Raw genomic sequence first — 17,057 nt, 5'->3', positions numbered from 1 at the left:
CGTATACCGTAAACTGGCTGAAATATCGAATCTTCCGGTAAGTCTCGTCAACAGCGGACTATTCTACTAGAAATCGACACCAAACCTTATTTGATCAGACTTATGACGGACCGATTCGATGCATGGAACGCGTAGGATTGCTTACAGTTAGGAATGTCATGTTTGTATTAGTAGCAGGATTATCGCGTATCGTAATATATAATTATTTTACAATGATAAAGACAAATCTATTATTAAACAAATTTATTATCGTATAGAGATGTGTATATATATATGTGTATATATATATACATATATCTTACATTTGTATATATATTTGTCCATAATTATGAAAGTGGTCCAAGTCATAATGAATTCCATATAATGTTGAATCTAACGGTTTACTTTCACAATATCGTAAAAATTACATTGAATCAATTTAGTTTAAAATGATGTAATGTGAAATAACTGATAAACTCTTTTCTTTTAAATTTTGACTTATTGTTAGACCACTTTCGTAGTTACGGGCACATATTGTATGTACATTAATGTTTTACCAAGCGGATGACAATCATTTTGGTTCTGCGATATAGAAAACATCTATAAAAGTATAAAAGTTCTACCGTTACAAAAGTATAAAGAATAGTTCAGCAGTGAAATACTCGAATCTTCTTTATTTACGAATAAAAAGTTCGAGTATGCTGCTCGGCGTGATGCAAAGTATTATATTTAAGTCGAGTGAAAAAGTGGGATTATTAAATCGTCAAAATTTCATTTAACAATGTTAAATGTTAACGATTAATGTTTCGCTCGTAACAAAAGGAAGTCGAGAGACTTTATATGTTACAACATAGTGTGTTAAGTACGGGAAAAATGCGGTTTGTCGGTCGCGTGACTTGTTCCGCTGAAAATGCGCGTCCTGAGAGAATGATAAATCTACGAAGTCGGTACGATTCTCATCCAGAATCCTTTCTCGCTGGTCGTGGTGAGGCTCCGCCGACTGAATTCGATCGGTGTAGTTGTCCTTTCGCAAGCCTCCACTCGATGGTTTCTCAGAAACGAAATGATTCCTACCTTGATTTGTAGCAGAGCAAATCGCATTCCTGAAAATGCAAGCTTATCAGGTGAAACTCGTTATCTGGTACAGCGAATTGCGTACATATTGTTCGCTTGATTAGCGATTCGATGCCATAACATCGATATATTCGCCGAATTCCGCATGCAGAATAGATATCAGCGCGATTAATTAATTAGACTCTGAATACTCGGAATTAAACTGCGGATTTTTATGCATCTATGAAGAAATTGGCTGGGTGAAATATAGAACAGTGAAAGATTAGAGAAATCTCAGAATATTGTTATGATGTTTTCAATCTAAATAATCGATTAAGGCAGGGAGTTCCAACTTGCTCCCCTCCGAGAATCGCAAGGTCCCCATCATTAGTCAAACCTCTTCCCACTACTACGTACAGCCGTTCTACGGCCACGATAAAGCCTAAGAGTGGGGAAAGAACCTAAGCGGGGAAGGTGCCGCGTATGACTCGCGAGCTACAAGTTGGAACTCTCTGGATTAAGGGATAACATGAATTTTTATTCAACTCATATTGTTATTTTGCATAAAGATCCGCAGTCTACTCGGAATATTTGAAATATTCGATCGATTAAGTGAATACATTACCGATACAGTTGCGCGGTCCTTCCCCAAACGGAAGATACGCGAAGGCGGGCCTCGATCGTTTATTTTCCTCTGTGAATCTATCTGGATCGAACGTCGCAGGACTCGGATAGTATTCTGGATCGTGATGGAGCCCGTAGATCGGAATAATCACCCGGATACCTGCCGGTAGTTCGACTTTTGTGCCGGGTATTTGATACCGATGCTCGCATCTACGAGACAGCAACGAGGCAGATGGATATTTTCTCAGGGTCTCTAGAATCAATTCGGCCGTGCATCGATGATAATCGCGGGTTCATTAAATCGCATTGGAATGTGTCATTCGGTGAAAGAACCGATAAGTGATTAAAATTTCTAACCGGACCCGCGATAACAATGGTATTTAATCTTCGATCTAATAGTCGCGAACATAAATATGTATATATGTAGGTACCTAATTTCAGGAATCGATTCTTTTCGAAATCGTCGGGACTCTGGAACGAGGTTCCGTCAAATGGAAATATATACAGTTTAAAAATAAGTTTTACCTGCAATAACCGTGTCGAGATATTTCATGTTCTGGACAGCGTCGTAAGTTAATTTGCCGTTTTCGTTATCGTTCTCAATGGCATCGTGAATATCGCGTCTCGTCATTTCTTGAATATCGTTGTTCAGTGCCAGCTCGTAAAGACAGAACGCGATTGTGTTCGACGACGTTTCATAACCGGCAGCGAAAAACACAAACGCTTGCGCAGCGATACTGGTCTCGTTCAGTTCTATTAATAATGATTGGTATCGGTTATTTACATTTCCAATAAGGCGTACTTCGTTCAAATCGTTTCGAACGATTCTTTGGCCCTCGGAAATACATACGCATGTCTGCCAGTCCGAGACCGAACGAATTTATCGACTGTCTCTCGTTAATGCAAATTGTAAAACACGCGCTTTCGTTCTGATTCCTCAAGGGTCTGAGTACAGTCACGAAAGCACTACTTGCCGATGATTTTACCTCGATCAATTCGCTACAAAACTACGCCGTTTATAGAACCGTGCCAACAACAATTCTGTAATTATGATGAATTCGACTGTAATGATTAGACTGCGGATTTGACGCATTTACAACAAAAATGGGTGGATGTGATTTAAAACAGTAAATACGTTAAGACAAGAAGTGGCAAGGAATTGTTGAAGACATTTTTATATGGTTCCTGCCTCTTGTAAGTAACGAAAAAAATGTTCATTTTGCATAAATATCCGCAGTCTAGTAATGATTCGATAATACACGTAGAAAACCACGATCTCTATGGTTTAAACTCGCGACTTGACCTCGACCTCGACCTCGGCCGCAGTTAATTGTACCTATTTCGTCGGTAGCATCTCCGTCGTTAACGTAATCGATTTGTCCGGTTCCCGAATCATTTTCCAAGCTACCCTTGTTCTTGAGCTCGATCAACAGGTCCATGAAGTCGTGTCTCTTGACAGCGTGCTCTTCTCTCTGGTTAATCATCCGCGACACGACATTCTTGAAGAATCTCGTGACCCCTGGATCGATCACCTGAACGCCCAGGAGCTTGTAAAGTTTCGGTACGGCGGTTCTGAGCATTCTCCAAAGCGTGGCCTTGTAGCTCGGCTTCGAGAGTTTCTTGGCAGCTCTATGGAAATCGGATTCCTCGTCGGTCAGAGCGTTTATCTGTATGCCGAACGCGCAGCTACCGATGACGTCTATCGTAAATTTCGCCGCTAATTCGCGAACCTCGATCGCCAACGGCCGATCGATCCTCGAGGACGTATCGATCAACTTTTCAAATTCTTCGCTACACTCTGCCAGCAGATAGAACATCCTTTTCAGTTTGCCGGAGGAGAAGGCTGGCGTCAATTTAGCTCTGAGGCTCTTCCATTTCTTGCCCTCGAGGTTGAATAGGTGGCCGGATAATGGGTCCTGGAAGAAGAACGAACAAAATTTATCGATCCTGTCGTATATCAAAATCTATTCATACATTTTTCTACCTGATATTATGATCGGACAGCGGATTTTGTGGATTTACGACTAAAATGAGTAGGTGTAATTTGAAACAGTAAAAGCATTAGAAGAATTTATAAATACTATATTATGTATATCATTTTCAATCTATCGAACGTATTAAGAAAGAAAATAATTTTCCATTTTACTACAGTTTGTTGCAATTCAGGTAGACAACTTTTATTTTACGACAAAAATGAGTAGGTGTAATTTGAAACAGTAAAACATCAGAAGAATTTATAAATACTATTATATTATTTTCAATCTATTAAACATAATTTTTATTTCACTCCAGTTCGTTGCGATCCAGGTAGAAAATGTTTATTTTGCACAAAGAACCGCTGTCTAATTAAGATATTTCGGATGAGTCGGTCTGAACAGTTTTACCTGCGAATTCACCGGGATACCGCGGTTGGAGAAGCAGGAGAAGTTCTTCACGCAGATATCCTTGATCAGATCGGGATCTCGTAGGATCAAGACGGGTGATCGAACTCGGAACACCCCGAAAAATCGTTCGTCCTTGAACCAGTCGTACATCTCCTTTATACCTTCCGGCAGGGACTTGCGAAATAGGAGCATAGGTGCGAAATTTCCAAAAAGGACGGTCGGCTTTCGGAACGGCACACCGCGGCTCTCCCAGAAATCGAACGTCGACGTGAAGAAATAGTAAAGGATCCCCAGTAACAGTCCCACCAGCAGAAACTGCTCGTAACATTCCCTCAGCAGGCTCCACATTTTCTGCTTTCGACAAACAATTTACGACCTCGTTTCTTTTTTTCTTTATGTCTCGACGTTTATTAATTTATTCGTGGTTCGGTGCGTTCCGGTTACCCGCTGAACGTGAACTGTGCACGGTATACCGGATATCGGCGGGACGCGGGTATCGGTGTTTATCCGACGTCAATGCGATGTTGCGCGCGTTACGAGTAGTGAGAAAAATCAAAGGGTGCCTTTTGTGCGCCTCGACTACCTCGCGTCGTCGCACAGTGCGGACAAATGGCCAAATATTCGGCATTTTTCTAAATTTGGTTACTAATTATTCACAGAAAATGAAAAACAATACAACTAATAAATTAAAAAAGAAATTATCGAATTTTCCACAATAGATCCTAGGGGAAAGGTACGGATATTACTTATTAAAAAGTTGATAAAATTAAGTATAGCAGTTAATAGTTGCAAACAAAACTACAAAATTCTTAAACTATAACAAGTAATATATCCAAATATGTAAGAATCTCAGGATATTTTTTGCCGTTTCTGTTATATGTTAATTTCAAGTTTTATATGCAAGTATAGATGCATATGCTCTACAATTAATGTAATATTCGATTCTGAGCACTCTAGAGGGTGCGGCACGTGGCAAAATTTTTTAGAAATATCTAAATTTGTATACTAACGTACATGCAACGGTAATTATTCACAAAAAATGAAATTTAACAATAAAATTAACGATATTTATGCATAAAAATCATTGTTATATGATCAATAATATAGATTTCCTCCTACTATGCAGTTTTGCCAAAGGAATTTATCGTATACAATCGTGATATAAAAGAGTAATGAGATATGCCAGGTTTGTCCGCACTGTGTCATCGCAGAATCATTATACCTACTCTTTATACTTTTATACGCGCACCTGCACATTATTCACTGTCCACCCATTTCCATATAATGCATCCCGTCTCACCAGCAAAGGCAAAGATACAGAAAAAGGTGGGGGAAAGTCTGGTCGCGTGCGATCGGTGATTGCACGCGCTTACAGATCACCGGATCTCGTTACCGATTCCAGCCCGTCGCTGATCGAACGGTTTGCAAACCCGTGCGAATCGCGCGGTTTACCGAGCCACTGTTTATGGTGTCTGGTTTCCAAACACTCGAACCACTTATAGGTACAATCGAAACTCTACATTCCTCACACTTTCCGTTGTTACATTTTGAGATATATATATGTGATAATATTTTATATTACCTATATTGTATTCGATTACTCGATCAGCCTTCGGAGAGTTTCGACGCTGTAACGCGACACTACTATTCAAACTGCATTTGGTACTCGTGTGCGGTCCCTTCTAATACGATTACAGAGATTCAAGCTCCACGCGGTTCTGGACATCTTCAACTTTCGTTTCCCCTCGACGCTAGTCGGTTTTTACGTAACGACCGGGCCGACCGAATTGTCCTTCAAATTATTTAGTATTTGATCGAATGTACAGGTGTACAGAGTGTACAAGGTATCCGTACACCTTTTGAAAACGAATAACTTCTCCAAAATTCGACCCGACAGCTCAAATTTTTAGTTTAGCTAGCTAATGTGTAAGTAATTTCTTTTTTAAATTGTTATCGGTCGCAATTGCGAAGAAAACAAAGTTTCATTGAAATTGGTTAACGCATAAAAACGCTATGTGAAACAAGTCTTTGAATTTAAATCGCAGATTCCTACAATTTTTCCTATTTTCGATCAATTATGTTTTATAACATCCTTGATCGATTTCTAAATTTTCATTACAAGAAAAGAGTTAAAAATCGTGACCTTTACTATTATTTCCTTCGCAATTGCGACCAATAACAATTGAAAAAGAATTATTTACACATTAACTAATAGTTCTGACGTCTCAACAGAAACTTAAGCTGATAGATCGAATTTTGAGAAAGTGATTCGGTTTTAAAAGGTGTACGAATATTTTCTACACTGTAAAAAATACCTTGTCGACTTGCCGACTTGGCGAGTGCAAAATGCCGAACGATGGCTAAGCATGCGCTGCTTCGGATACACTGCGACACTGCACGAGTTTTTGGGACAACAACGAGATAGCGGGAACTGTACAGGGGAGGGAAAAGAAAGGATAGAGGAGGGGAAAAAAGCGACCCGTATACGCAATGAGTTGTTGTCGCGCGTCACGTGCCGATTGGAACTCGGAAATCATACTTTACTCCGCAACGCATCTCTCCAGTCGTTAATCATCCCGAAGACGCTGCTCGCTCATCTTCCAGAGATATTCTCCGTGTCACGATACTTTCCGGAAGACGTATCTTTGTCCTAGACCCCGTTAAACGCTCGTTCTCCTTTCTCATTCCTTCAATACTATATAGAACCACCAAACGAATTCGCAGCTATGTATTAATTTTCCAATCACTAAAATTCATAAATACATCATATTTATCGACAGGTATTTCGGTTTTTACTTCAATTTTTATGAAACATATTTTGAAACATTTTTCCATTTTCAATTCTTACTTTTCTCTTTACGCACGATTAATATAATGGTGAACTTATTCGTCTACGCAAATAGTAACGCTTCGACTAGATACTAATCGTACGCAAGATATTTGTAAACTTATCGTACACGTACATATAATTGCAATCAGCAGCTCGAAGATTTCGAGATCGATTACGAAGCAGAGATTATACATATATATCGGGCGAACGTTTACTTTACGTTTCGAGTACATCGAGTACGCGTCTCGATTCTTCCGAATTAAATTGCATCCGTATACAGATTTTTTACAGAAGACTTTGTACTTTATTAAATGTTGCCTCTGTATTACAATTTCCGATATCTGTAATTGGAGAACCGTATCGCTCGCATACGGACAACACAGATGGATATTGTTGGTATTCTATAGGAATTGTAAATTAAACTGTGAATTCTGCGACTGTGTATGCGTCGAATATATCCACCTTGTGCTAAGGGTATAAATCGAAGAATATCTTTAGGCTTTTGTATCTTCCGTTTTAACTTTCATCTTTTCTTTATGAGAATTGAGAACACGTTGCGCATTATTCGTTCGCACATTCCGCCTGTCTGTTCACGATCGCACTGCGCTCTATTTAGTGGTGGAGAACTATCGAGGTACAATCGATAATCATCTATCGAAAACTATCGATATAATAAACATTTTTGTAATGATTTGAATTTTTGTAATGGAATGATGATTGTAATTTTTGTAATGGTTATTCTTAAAATATATTTTCTACAGTTATCATGTTACATATCATATTTCTTCTTTTTTAACTTTCCAATCTTGTATAATGTTGGAAAATGTGGAGTTTTTGTCCGGGACAGATTGTTTCGGTACTTTCCCGCCAATATTTGTTGAGAAATCTTAGGCAATATCTCAACTGGAGTGTCGCCTCTTGTTGTATCCCCAGCCTTTGTCTACCAGAACCAGGTGAACCAACGGATAGAAATATTTGTGTGACAATGATACCAACGTTGCAACGATAAACGATGCACATACGATAAATGTAATTAGACGGCAACTTCATCATCAACTTACCATACTGTCAACGAAACGTCGAAAATGTGGAAAAAGCGTAGAAACAGTGGTAAACTTTTGTCACGATTATTATAACGACCGAAGAATGCGATCATGTGGCCGACGAGGCACGAAACGATGACCCGTGACGAATGTAGAAAATGTTTACGATATTTGGGTAAGGTTAACTTCCAAACAATTTGTTTTCTTTCGCTAGCGTTTAAGCTATCGCAGTGTTCAAGTAAATATACCTGATGAATAGAATGGACCATTGATTTGCTAATCCTGTCATTGTTTTAATTTCGGTGTTGCGCGTGTTTCGCGTGTTTCGCGTGTCTCGCGTGTTACGCGGCAATGCGGCGATTATTCTAAAGCCAGTTACATTATTTACGTACCATGGTAATTATGAATGTACTTTATTCTCTTTCACGTACAGAATTAGATGCGTATGGAAGTATGGTATCTGTTTTGCGTGCTCAAGGTCCCTTCACTAACGAGAAACAGAAATTGTTACAAGAACTCGCTAAAGTTTTACACATTTCGAATGAAAGACATCGCGCGGAAGTACGAAGAGCCGTAAACGATGAAAAATTAGCAACTATAGCCGAACAGTAAGCATTCAAATATCATATTCATTACTAGACTGCGGATCTTGATGCAAAATAAAAATTGTCTGCACCGATTGCAAGAAATAGAAACTAAATTGAATGTTATTTCTTTCCTTAATGACTTTAATAGAGAAAAAAAATTGAATGTCATCTTCTCAATTTTGCAATAAATGCATAAAGATCCACAGTCTATTCATTACGGTTGGTAATATAGCAAATTTTACATCCAAACATTATTCTTTACTCTCTCCATGTAGATTAAGCGGTCCGAACACCGGCACGGATTGGACTATCGAAGGTCGTCGTGCTATACCTCTTTTACCACGATTAAAAGCAAGATCCGCTTTCACGACATTAGCAAATAGTTTGTCCCTTGCGACAGCAGCTGCGAACAAAAGGAATCTTCCTGTTCACGAAAAAACAGAGGATGCAAAAGGTTTTAAGGAAAACTATTATCTATTTTGGTAAATGTGTGGTTTTAGTCTGTGTGAAGTAGCATACAGTTGTAGAGCTGTAGGTCAAGAAGTTCGACGATTCAGCATATCTTTAGCGTATCGTATCATGCAAACCAGCAATCCTTCACTCGGCCGTTTAATGTTTCCACAGATATTAGAAGCGAATCTCCTGTGAAAGTGAAAGTAGAGGAAAGAATACTTAGCGATACCGAACTTTCACCTATCACGGATAAGTTTAACGAAGAGAGTATCGCGGATGAGGTAATCCAATTTATGATTGTTTCCTTCGTATTATAATTGTTTCAAATATGTCAACTGTGTCTCGAACGTTGCAGATTGTTGAACTAGATAAACAAAATTTAAATAGTCAAAGCAACGAATTGAACACGGGTGAAAAATGTACCACCGTGGAGAAACGTAAAACTACTTCACCCCTTCCGTCACCACTACCAAATAAGGTACAGCGATGAAATCCAATTGGTGCGATACAGTTTAGCGAGCCAAGAAAAGAATGAACGATTAACGGTGTTTTTAGATTTTGGTTGTGTCGACGAATTCGATAGGAACGTTAAATCATGGTGCTACTGCGAAAGGATCTCTGGAGAATACTATTCAGTTGTCGCGAGTACCAACGAATTCGTTGCAGCATCAAAATTTCACGATAATACCGCTTAACGTAAATTGTGGAGAACGCGCTACAGGTTGACATACATTTTACTGTTATAAATCGACGGTATTCATTTTGTTGAATCACGCTGAAACTTCTACGTTCTAGATCTAGATCCTACAGCAACAATGGTACAAGAAAATGTTGCCAATCACGTAGCAGTATCGTCTAGTAGCCCTACGGATACCGTGGTACCTGTAGGAACAACGAGTATCGCTAAAACCTCGGCAAGAATGATTACAACGCATAGTAAACTTAGTACAAAAATCGGGCCAGCGATTTTGATGGCCAGCAGTGTACCATGTACATCGGGGAATAAGTTGCAACTCGAAACTCAAGCTACATCGACGCAAAATAGTTTAAGTAGTTCACAGAAAATAGTAGACTCGGATAATTCAAATTCAACTGCCAGTAGCACAAAGCGTGTCGTACCCATGATACATTCTAACACGAAACCTCCGATAACTAAAGCTGTTACGACAAGTAATTATCGGTATTACCGCAATAGCATAAAGTATTTTAGAGTTTTTCGCATTACGTATTTCATTCTTTGATCCGTTTCTTTCCTCAGATAATACCCATCGATTAATGTCTGTGTGTCCTGGTACAACCGTGTCGAATGGACCAGGACCACCTCAGCCTAAGCAGACAACAGTCACCTGTAAAAAGATACCTACGACGCTCAATAATCAAATCGCTGCCAAAATGGTACGATTTTTGACACACTTTAAACAGCACGAAAGAATCGCACGAGACTTGAAACGATTTGTTTCTAATGTTTTAGGGTGTTACGCTAAATTCTAATAAAACTGTAAATATATCTCATCATCCTAATGCGAAATTAGCATCTAAAACGAATGTGATTGTTATACAAAAGGGTCAAACCAAAGGTGTAACTCTTTCTCATGCAGGCAAGGTAGATCGACGGTATATTATTTAATCTGTAAACTAACAATCTCGTTTCGATGTGACATTCAAGCGTGTGCTCGTATGTTATTTAGGAAGTACTGGGGAAGGTAATAGTTGGTGGCAAAAATTTGGCCGTCACGAATCAACATAATGCTTCTATCAATGTTCTGCCTCGCCATATTACATTAAACAATGGGGATCCACCCATAACTATGTTATCGACAACAAGTTTGCCTCAAACGGAACCCGTAACATCCAACACGAAAGTAACGACCGTTGAATTACACGATAATGTTGAAAATTATATGAAAATATGATTGCATATTGTATTTTCCAGCCTGGTAACACCATTACGTTCAACCTTCGACAAGATGTGTTCGAGAAGAACAAAGCCCTGACCCACCTTTTTGAATCATCCAATGCTCTTACCTCGGAACCTAAGACTGTGATACAAAATGCGCACGCTCGTCTTTCGAAAGAACCAAGTAACACTGATTCGCATGTACAGGATAACGAGATCATTGTAAAAACCGATGCTGTAATTACTTCTGTTAAAGATGAGAAAGACAGGTCAGTTTGAAATAATCAAACTTCGTTATGAGAATTGTTCTATTAAAGAGTTGCATGTAACACGAACAATTAGCTTTTATATATCGTTACTTTCAAATTTTGTTTTCTCTTTCTTCGTAAATTATTCTTTGTGAGTTAGTAATCACACGATTTATCGTCTACTGAAATTGTTTTAAACAATTACAGTTGCAATGCTTTATCTTGTACAGATCTTTTATTTACAAATTTTTCTACACTTTTATCCAGTGAGTAAGAATTAAGCGGAAACAACGGTAGCTATTTATTTTTGAGAACGTTTCAATACTCAGCGGAGAGTCGTATGTTGAGATCGGTGATTAAGATAATTTATAATAACAAATTTTTAAGAGACTTCTCAGTAAGTTCGTATAGATATTGAATTTAACAGAGAAAGACTGGATGTATTCCATAACATACGTAATACATACACGTCTAATTTGTAAGTATTCAACTCTTAGCAGAGTTTTATCCTTTCATAGAAACGAAGAAGTTTTTTCGTTTACTAAATCACATTTAATGTAAGGATCGTGCAATGACTTGCTTAAGAAATTGTAATTCTACACGACTGATTGTTTTACATCTGGCATGTGCCAAATTTGTAATATATATTTACAGTGCTAAGTAAAAAAAAGTTTGTTTCTATGTTTCTGATACTTGCTCACGCTTTATATTGTTCACGTGCTGTAAATATACATATGATGTAAATAGGACATTACAAAAGATAAATAGAATAATAACATTTATATCTTTACAAATTACAATTGTTTTTTACAAATTCTCGAACGGTTGCATTTCTTCTAATTCAACTTTTCAATTCAGATCTCGAGCGAATCATTTCAGTAATTAACAACTTCAAAGTACTTACTAACATGTAAATACACAGACGAATATTCGAAATAAGAATAATTAATTTTCCTTTTTCTTTTCGTTTCACCGATAATCTATAGATTTAAGAGGAACAATCGTAATATGGTTTGTCTGATGATAATAACTGCCTATCAGAACTGCTCAAGAAAATAATAAATTAGGTGTTTCGTTAACAATCACGCGCGTTCAATTGTATATACATGTATATAATAAGTTTAATCGAAATGTACATATATATATATCGGAAAGAGTTTAATAGTTCAGACACAGTTTGCAAAAATTTCTTCGTCAAATGTAACTATTGTTCTTATCTATTTCGATAGAGTTTGCAATGGAACAGCTGAAATGTAGAACAAAAATGTGCATGTAACAATAGTTGTTCTTGTTTTTACTGTTTGTAAATAATTATAATAGGTAAATGATACATTAAAAGATAATGCCATTCAAGTTGATCGAGATTGTGTTATAGAGACAAACTCTGAAACCAGAAAAGATTCCATTATAAAAGAGAAGTTTATTATTGGTGAACACGATTGTACATTTTAAAAAATATCTTAATATGGTCTAGGAGGTGGTCCGCCTCTCATCATGCCAGGAGGTGGTCCTCTCATTCCAGGAGGTCCCATTGGTGGTCCTCCGCGTCCCATGGGTGGCATTCCCGGTGGCATACCTATAAAAGAATAAGAACATTTCATCGTTCCGAGCTAGGGTCTTTCACAAACATTTAGAAAAATGATTTTGTGGAATACAAGTAATTACCCATCATTCCTGGAGGTGGCCCCATCATTCCAGGTGGTGGACCTCCCACCGGCATGCGTGGAGGACCACCAGGATGCATTTGCGGTGGCGCAGAGACTTGACCTCTGCCACCCGGTGTCATAATCTGTTGCGATGGGCCACCTACACCTCTGACAGGTCCCTGCAACCCGGTAGGTACGCCGGCAACATTTGCAGGCATACCGCGTCCAGCTGCACGACCCATACCAGGCCCTGCAGCTGCTCCAGGAATAGGTACCCTAGGTAATCCTTCTTCCGGAGGAGGAGGACCCTCAACCGTCAGAGAAACAATATTCTCTCCTCTTAAAAGTACAAAGCCTAGCACACGTTTATCTTCCCTCTCCGGTTGTTTCGTATTCTTTGGTTTAATTTTACGAAATTCCTCGCAATCTCCAAGTATAAGATTCATATGTTTATCGAAAGCTTTGAACGTGCCAATAAATGTCCTAGAGTCTTGAAGAATAATTCGGACTCTGTAATTAATGTGCTGTAACATCTTGTTATTCTTGCCGATCGTCTGAAACGAAAAACCGCTCTATTAGGTTATGATGACAATAGGTATGAAACGCTTATAAATACTTGCGCTTCAGTATATTCTATTTACCATTTTGATGGTTTGGTTTCTCCCACGCTGCGTCAAAATTAGAAACCAGTATTTATCTGTTGACTATTATGTGAATAATTAGGGAAACGAAAAAATAACAACTTGTCGGCTTCCACGGATTTGACTGTTCGCTCATCAACCTTCGACAATATAACTTTTCCCACACGAATAGATGACGCTATGATTTTTGAACCGCTTGCAGTGCCCTCTTCTTTCGTCTACTAAATCTGGTAAATTCTAGTCCCTTTCCTAGTATACAGGGTGTTCCAAAACTCCTGCAGAACCCGGAAATTTGAGGTTCCTGAGGTCATCTGAAGTGACATTTTCCTTTGCGAAAATGTTCGCGGCTTTGTTTAGGAGTTATTAACGAAAAACACAGACCAATCAGAGCGCGACCTAGACGCGAGTTGACACAGTCGGCCCGGCGCGCCAACTGCCGATTGGCCGACTGTGCCAACATTTTCGCAAAGGAAAATTCAAATGACCTCAGGAACCTCCCATTTCCGGGTTCTGCAGGAGTTTTGGGACTCCCTGTATATAGGGATTGCACTCGAAATTCACCCTTTCGCAAGGGTGAATATAATGATTGAAATTTGAATTTGAATTTAAATATAATAATCCTCTCTGGATAATTATAGCAACTTTTTCGAAAAATTTATTTTAGCATCAATACAGATTGTACAATAATAGCATTAGAAAATTGAATTTTTTTCATGAAACTTTGTATTCCTTATTAGGTTTGCATTGCTTTAAAATGATTTTCCACCTTAACGTTATATTGGAGGGATCGGTACAACCGGTACTCGCAGTATTTTCAGCTAGAACTTCATATTTATTCGTTGGTATTTCCCAACTACATTGTAACTCATTGCTATCCGATGATTTGATATGTTTTTGATTATAAACTTTTGTACTTGTACCAAATATAGTTTTGTTCTTAGGTTTGTGCGAATAAGAACATGGAGCTTTGGGCAATTTTTCACATTCTTTCAAATCTGGATGTAAGTTGCTCATACTATTCGTTACATCTTCAATTCGACTACTGTAGCCAGTAGTTAAAATATTTGTCTTCCTCCCGTGTAACTCGCTCGTGTTTCTATCAAAATATAAGTATGTACTAGGACTGTTATTTATAATTCTATTTTGATTTAAGCTGTCGTAACAGTATAATATCGATTGTGTCTTCGAAGCATCGGAGAATATAGTGTTCTCTTCCACAGCAGTTGATACTTTTCCGTTCTTTTCGTCAAGCTGATCGCTGTTAGTCTCTACTGTATTTTCTGGTGATCTAAAGGAGATGAAAGGCACACGTTTCACAATGAGTTTTTCAACAATGTAATCGCACTCTTGAGATTTGTCAAAGCTTTCTTGAGAGTTCTTCTCGCGAACAACTTTAAAACAACTAAAAAATAATTGGTAACATTTTCCTTTAGAGCTGGAAACAGGATAGTTCTTCGACGAATCAGAAATGTCAGTTTTAATCGAAATAATGGACTCTTGTAATTTGTTGTTCTTCATTTCAATAATACGTTCACCGTGGATATAATTTAACCATAATCATTTCAATTTCTTCGTCGGCGACGCTAATAACGTTCTGTCTGTCATCTCGATCCTTGTCAATTTCTCATGGCGTTAGAAAAACAATATTTTTTAATGGGTGTAAACGATTTATGATCTTTTATCTAGTAAACGTTCGAGTACTCGGAGTAAAGACGCGATTCAGAAAGTATTTTTTACTTTAGCATTTTACATCGATTTGATATGTTTATTTTTGTGGAAAACTATCGAGGTACTATCGATGGTTATCGATAATTCTCACTATCGAAAATTACTCACTATCGAACATTATCGACGATTTACTTTTACTATCGATATTTACTGGTAGCGAAATTTGAGGGTTGGTATATTCGTACAGTTGTAATCGTTTTAGTCCACAAACATTGCTAAAATCCAATGAAACTAATAAATATCAAACTTGAACAAATGGTTTTTATCTTAGACTAACCAATAATATCAAAATTCATTAGATAAGCATCAACGGCTTTGTATACAGATCGATCTTCAAACAATACAATTTCTACATAACATATTGTTTGTAATTATATCTTATAATTATACTGGGTCCTTCTTTCTTTTGCACAGTACTATATATATGAATCAATATGAATGAAGTTATTCCCTCCTTGGAATGAAATTGCTTGCCTCGCAATTTGTCCAGAATAGAGCGAATCGGAAGCGTTTGTACCCACGTCATCGGCGGTCATCGTCATCCCGTCAAATGTGATTCATGTGGTGTGGTATGAGACGTGAGGCGTGGGAAGCATTTGTGATTGTTTTGTTGCTTTTTCAAATTGCTGCCACGGTACTGCATTTATCTCTATTTAGATACGTATTTAAAGTTACCGTAAAGTCCAGAAAAATGTACAAAGCGATTTGTGTAGTCATCTTAATGAGTTTACTTATTAACGAAGGTATAACAACGAATTAAACGTCCGTTGTCTGCAGGGTGTGGTTAATTCCATGCAGCTTTTTTTACAACTTCAATAATACTTACAGGGAACAGTTTATACTGCTATAGATGTAACAGTAATCATCCTGGGTGTGGCACACCTTTCAATTGGTGGTGGTATTGGGGTGAAACTTGTCCAGAATACGACGATAAATGTGTAAAGATAATTGAAAGGAAAGGAGGTATGTGATTTCGCTCATATTTATATATCATATTCGTATTTATATGTGTATATATATATATACATTGTGTACATTTCAGCCGAGACAATTATAACCAGAGAATGTTTGAGCTCCGTACGCAGCTTCAGAAAAGATATACCAGCTGATCGCTACGAAGGTTGTCGACCCGCTGCTAAAGACGTTCATTTGGGACATTACGTAAACAATTCCATTCATCAATTGGATATTCATAGAGACTATTACGACCAAGTAACATGGTGTTTCTGTTACTTCGACCACAGATGCAATGGCGCTGCTGCCATTTATTTACCAACATTCTTATTGGTATTAGTTATTGCTGTGCAACAGTTCGCTAAATGAAACGGTATCGTGTGATGCCTAACATAATCTGATATATTTGTGCAGACCTAATTTTTAAAAATCAAATTTGAATCATACCGATTGAATTATTATTTTTACATACATATACAAAGTACAACTATTTTTCTGAATATCCAACACAGTTGTATATAGTGTAAATAAGCATCGAACGTAACAATTTTACTGCACAAAACCAGAAGCTAATCGATGATATTACTGCGTGTAAAAACCATTTTATTCTTTAATCAATAATCTAACTATATATTGTTGGTTGGCAGCAGAATAAGAATGAACTGTATTTATAGTTTGAATTTAGCATTAATTCCGTCCAAAATGATCTGTTGTATTTTTATATGAACACGTTTAGTCGCTAAGTATAAATAAGTACATATGATAGGTTGTTCTTTAAGAGACTGAATAGAGAAATGTTATCTCTCTGCTATTTTACTGTACAACCTATCTGCATAAATTATTGTTAAACGACTTTACGTACCAAAATGCCGTCCATTGAACAAATAGGATTACTTTCAACGTACTGTAGAAGCTGTACCTTAGTTTTTGCATCTTTTATTATGTATTTGTAGTTACGAATAATTATAATAAACCTTTAACTTTTAATTA

General features: G+C 37.6%; 5 protein-coding genes across 11 annotated transcripts; 2 read left to right on the top strand and 3 right to left on the bottom strand.

Moving 5' to 3' along the window:
* Positions 1-249: 249 nt before the first annotated feature.
* Positions 250-7,479, bottom strand: LOC143213418 (cytochrome P450 6a8). Of its 7 annotated transcripts, none has more exons than XM_076433249.1 (7): positions 7,004-7,476; positions 6,580-6,786; positions 4,041-4,391; positions 2,993-3,572; positions 2,182-2,409; positions 1,658-1,909; positions 252-1,082 (listed from the first exon to the last, which is right to left on the bottom strand). In XM_076433249.1, exons 2-7 carry the CDS (start codon positions 6,613-6,615, stop codon positions 916-918), a joined length of 1,614 nt encoding a protein of 537 aa, XP_076289364.1. In that variant the 5' UTR covers positions 6,616-6,786; positions 7,004-7,476; the 3' UTR covers positions 252-915. The 7 variants fall into 7 exon arrangements, with proteins under 7 accessions (XP_076289368.1, XP_076289364.1, XP_076289366.1 ...); XM_076433251.1 differs by lacking the exons at positions 6,580-6,786; positions 7,004-7,476 and adding exons at positions 5,623-5,832; positions 6,356-6,566 and having other exon boundaries at positions 4,041-4,394; XM_076433250.1 differs by lacking the exons at positions 6,580-6,786; positions 7,004-7,476 and adding exons at positions 5,623-5,832; positions 6,356-6,565 and having other exon boundaries at positions 253-1,082.
* Positions 7,480-7,849: 370 nt separating this feature from the next.
* On the top strand, positions 7,850-12,456 carry LOC143213417 (uncharacterized). The gene is made up of 11 exons (XM_076433247.1): positions 7,850-8,088; positions 8,347-8,521; positions 8,776-8,954; positions 9,125-9,234; positions 9,309-9,431; positions 9,509-9,674; positions 9,749-10,123; positions 10,212-10,348; positions 10,425-10,556; positions 10,642-10,815; positions 10,887-12,456. Exons 1-11 carry the CDS (start codon positions 8,025-8,027, stop codon positions 11,127-11,129), a joined length of 1,878 nt encoding a protein of 625 aa, XP_076289362.1. The 5' UTR covers positions 7,850-8,024; the 3' UTR covers positions 11,130-12,456.
* A 41-nt stretch (positions 12,457-12,497) lies between these two features.
* On the bottom strand, positions 12,498-13,582 carry Smb (small ribonucleoprotein particle protein SmB). Its single transcript, XM_076433281.1, has 3 exons — positions 13,386-13,582; positions 12,764-13,298; positions 12,498-12,674 (listed from the first exon to the last, which is right to left on the bottom strand). Exons 1-3 carry the CDS (start codon positions 13,386-13,388, stop codon positions 12,559-12,561), a joined length of 654 nt encoding a protein of 217 aa, XP_076289396.1. The 5' UTR covers positions 13,389-13,582; the 3' UTR covers positions 12,498-12,558.
* A 432-nt stretch (positions 13,583-14,014) lies between these two features.
* On the bottom strand, positions 14,015-15,268 carry LOC143213426 (uncharacterized). The gene has a single exon (XM_076433275.1). The coding sequence runs from the start codon at positions 14,901-14,903 to the stop codon at positions 14,097-14,099; it is 807 nt and encodes a 268-aa protein (XP_076289390.1). The 5' UTR covers positions 14,904-15,268; the 3' UTR covers positions 14,015-14,096.
* A 13-nt stretch (positions 15,269-15,281) lies between these two features.
* On the top strand, positions 15,282-17,057 carry Crim (QVR superfamily protein crim). Its single transcript, XM_076433283.1, has 3 exons — positions 15,282-15,856; positions 15,942-16,076; positions 16,156-17,057. The coding sequence occupies exons 1-3, from the start codon at positions 15,673-15,675 to the stop codon at positions 16,434-16,436; spliced, it is 600 nt and encodes a 199-aa protein (XP_076289398.1). The 5' UTR covers positions 15,282-15,672; the 3' UTR covers positions 16,437-17,057.

Source organism: Lasioglossum baleicum, chromosome 11 (genome assembly GCF_051020765.1).
Source record: "Lasioglossum baleicum chromosome 11, iyLasBale1, whole genome shotgun sequence".
NCBI lineage: Eukaryota > Metazoa > Arthropoda > Insecta > Hymenoptera > Halictidae > Lasioglossum > Lasioglossum baleicum.
The sequence above is the reverse complement of the archived record's forward strand: the minus strand, read 5'-3'. Positions and strand labels throughout refer to the sequence as shown.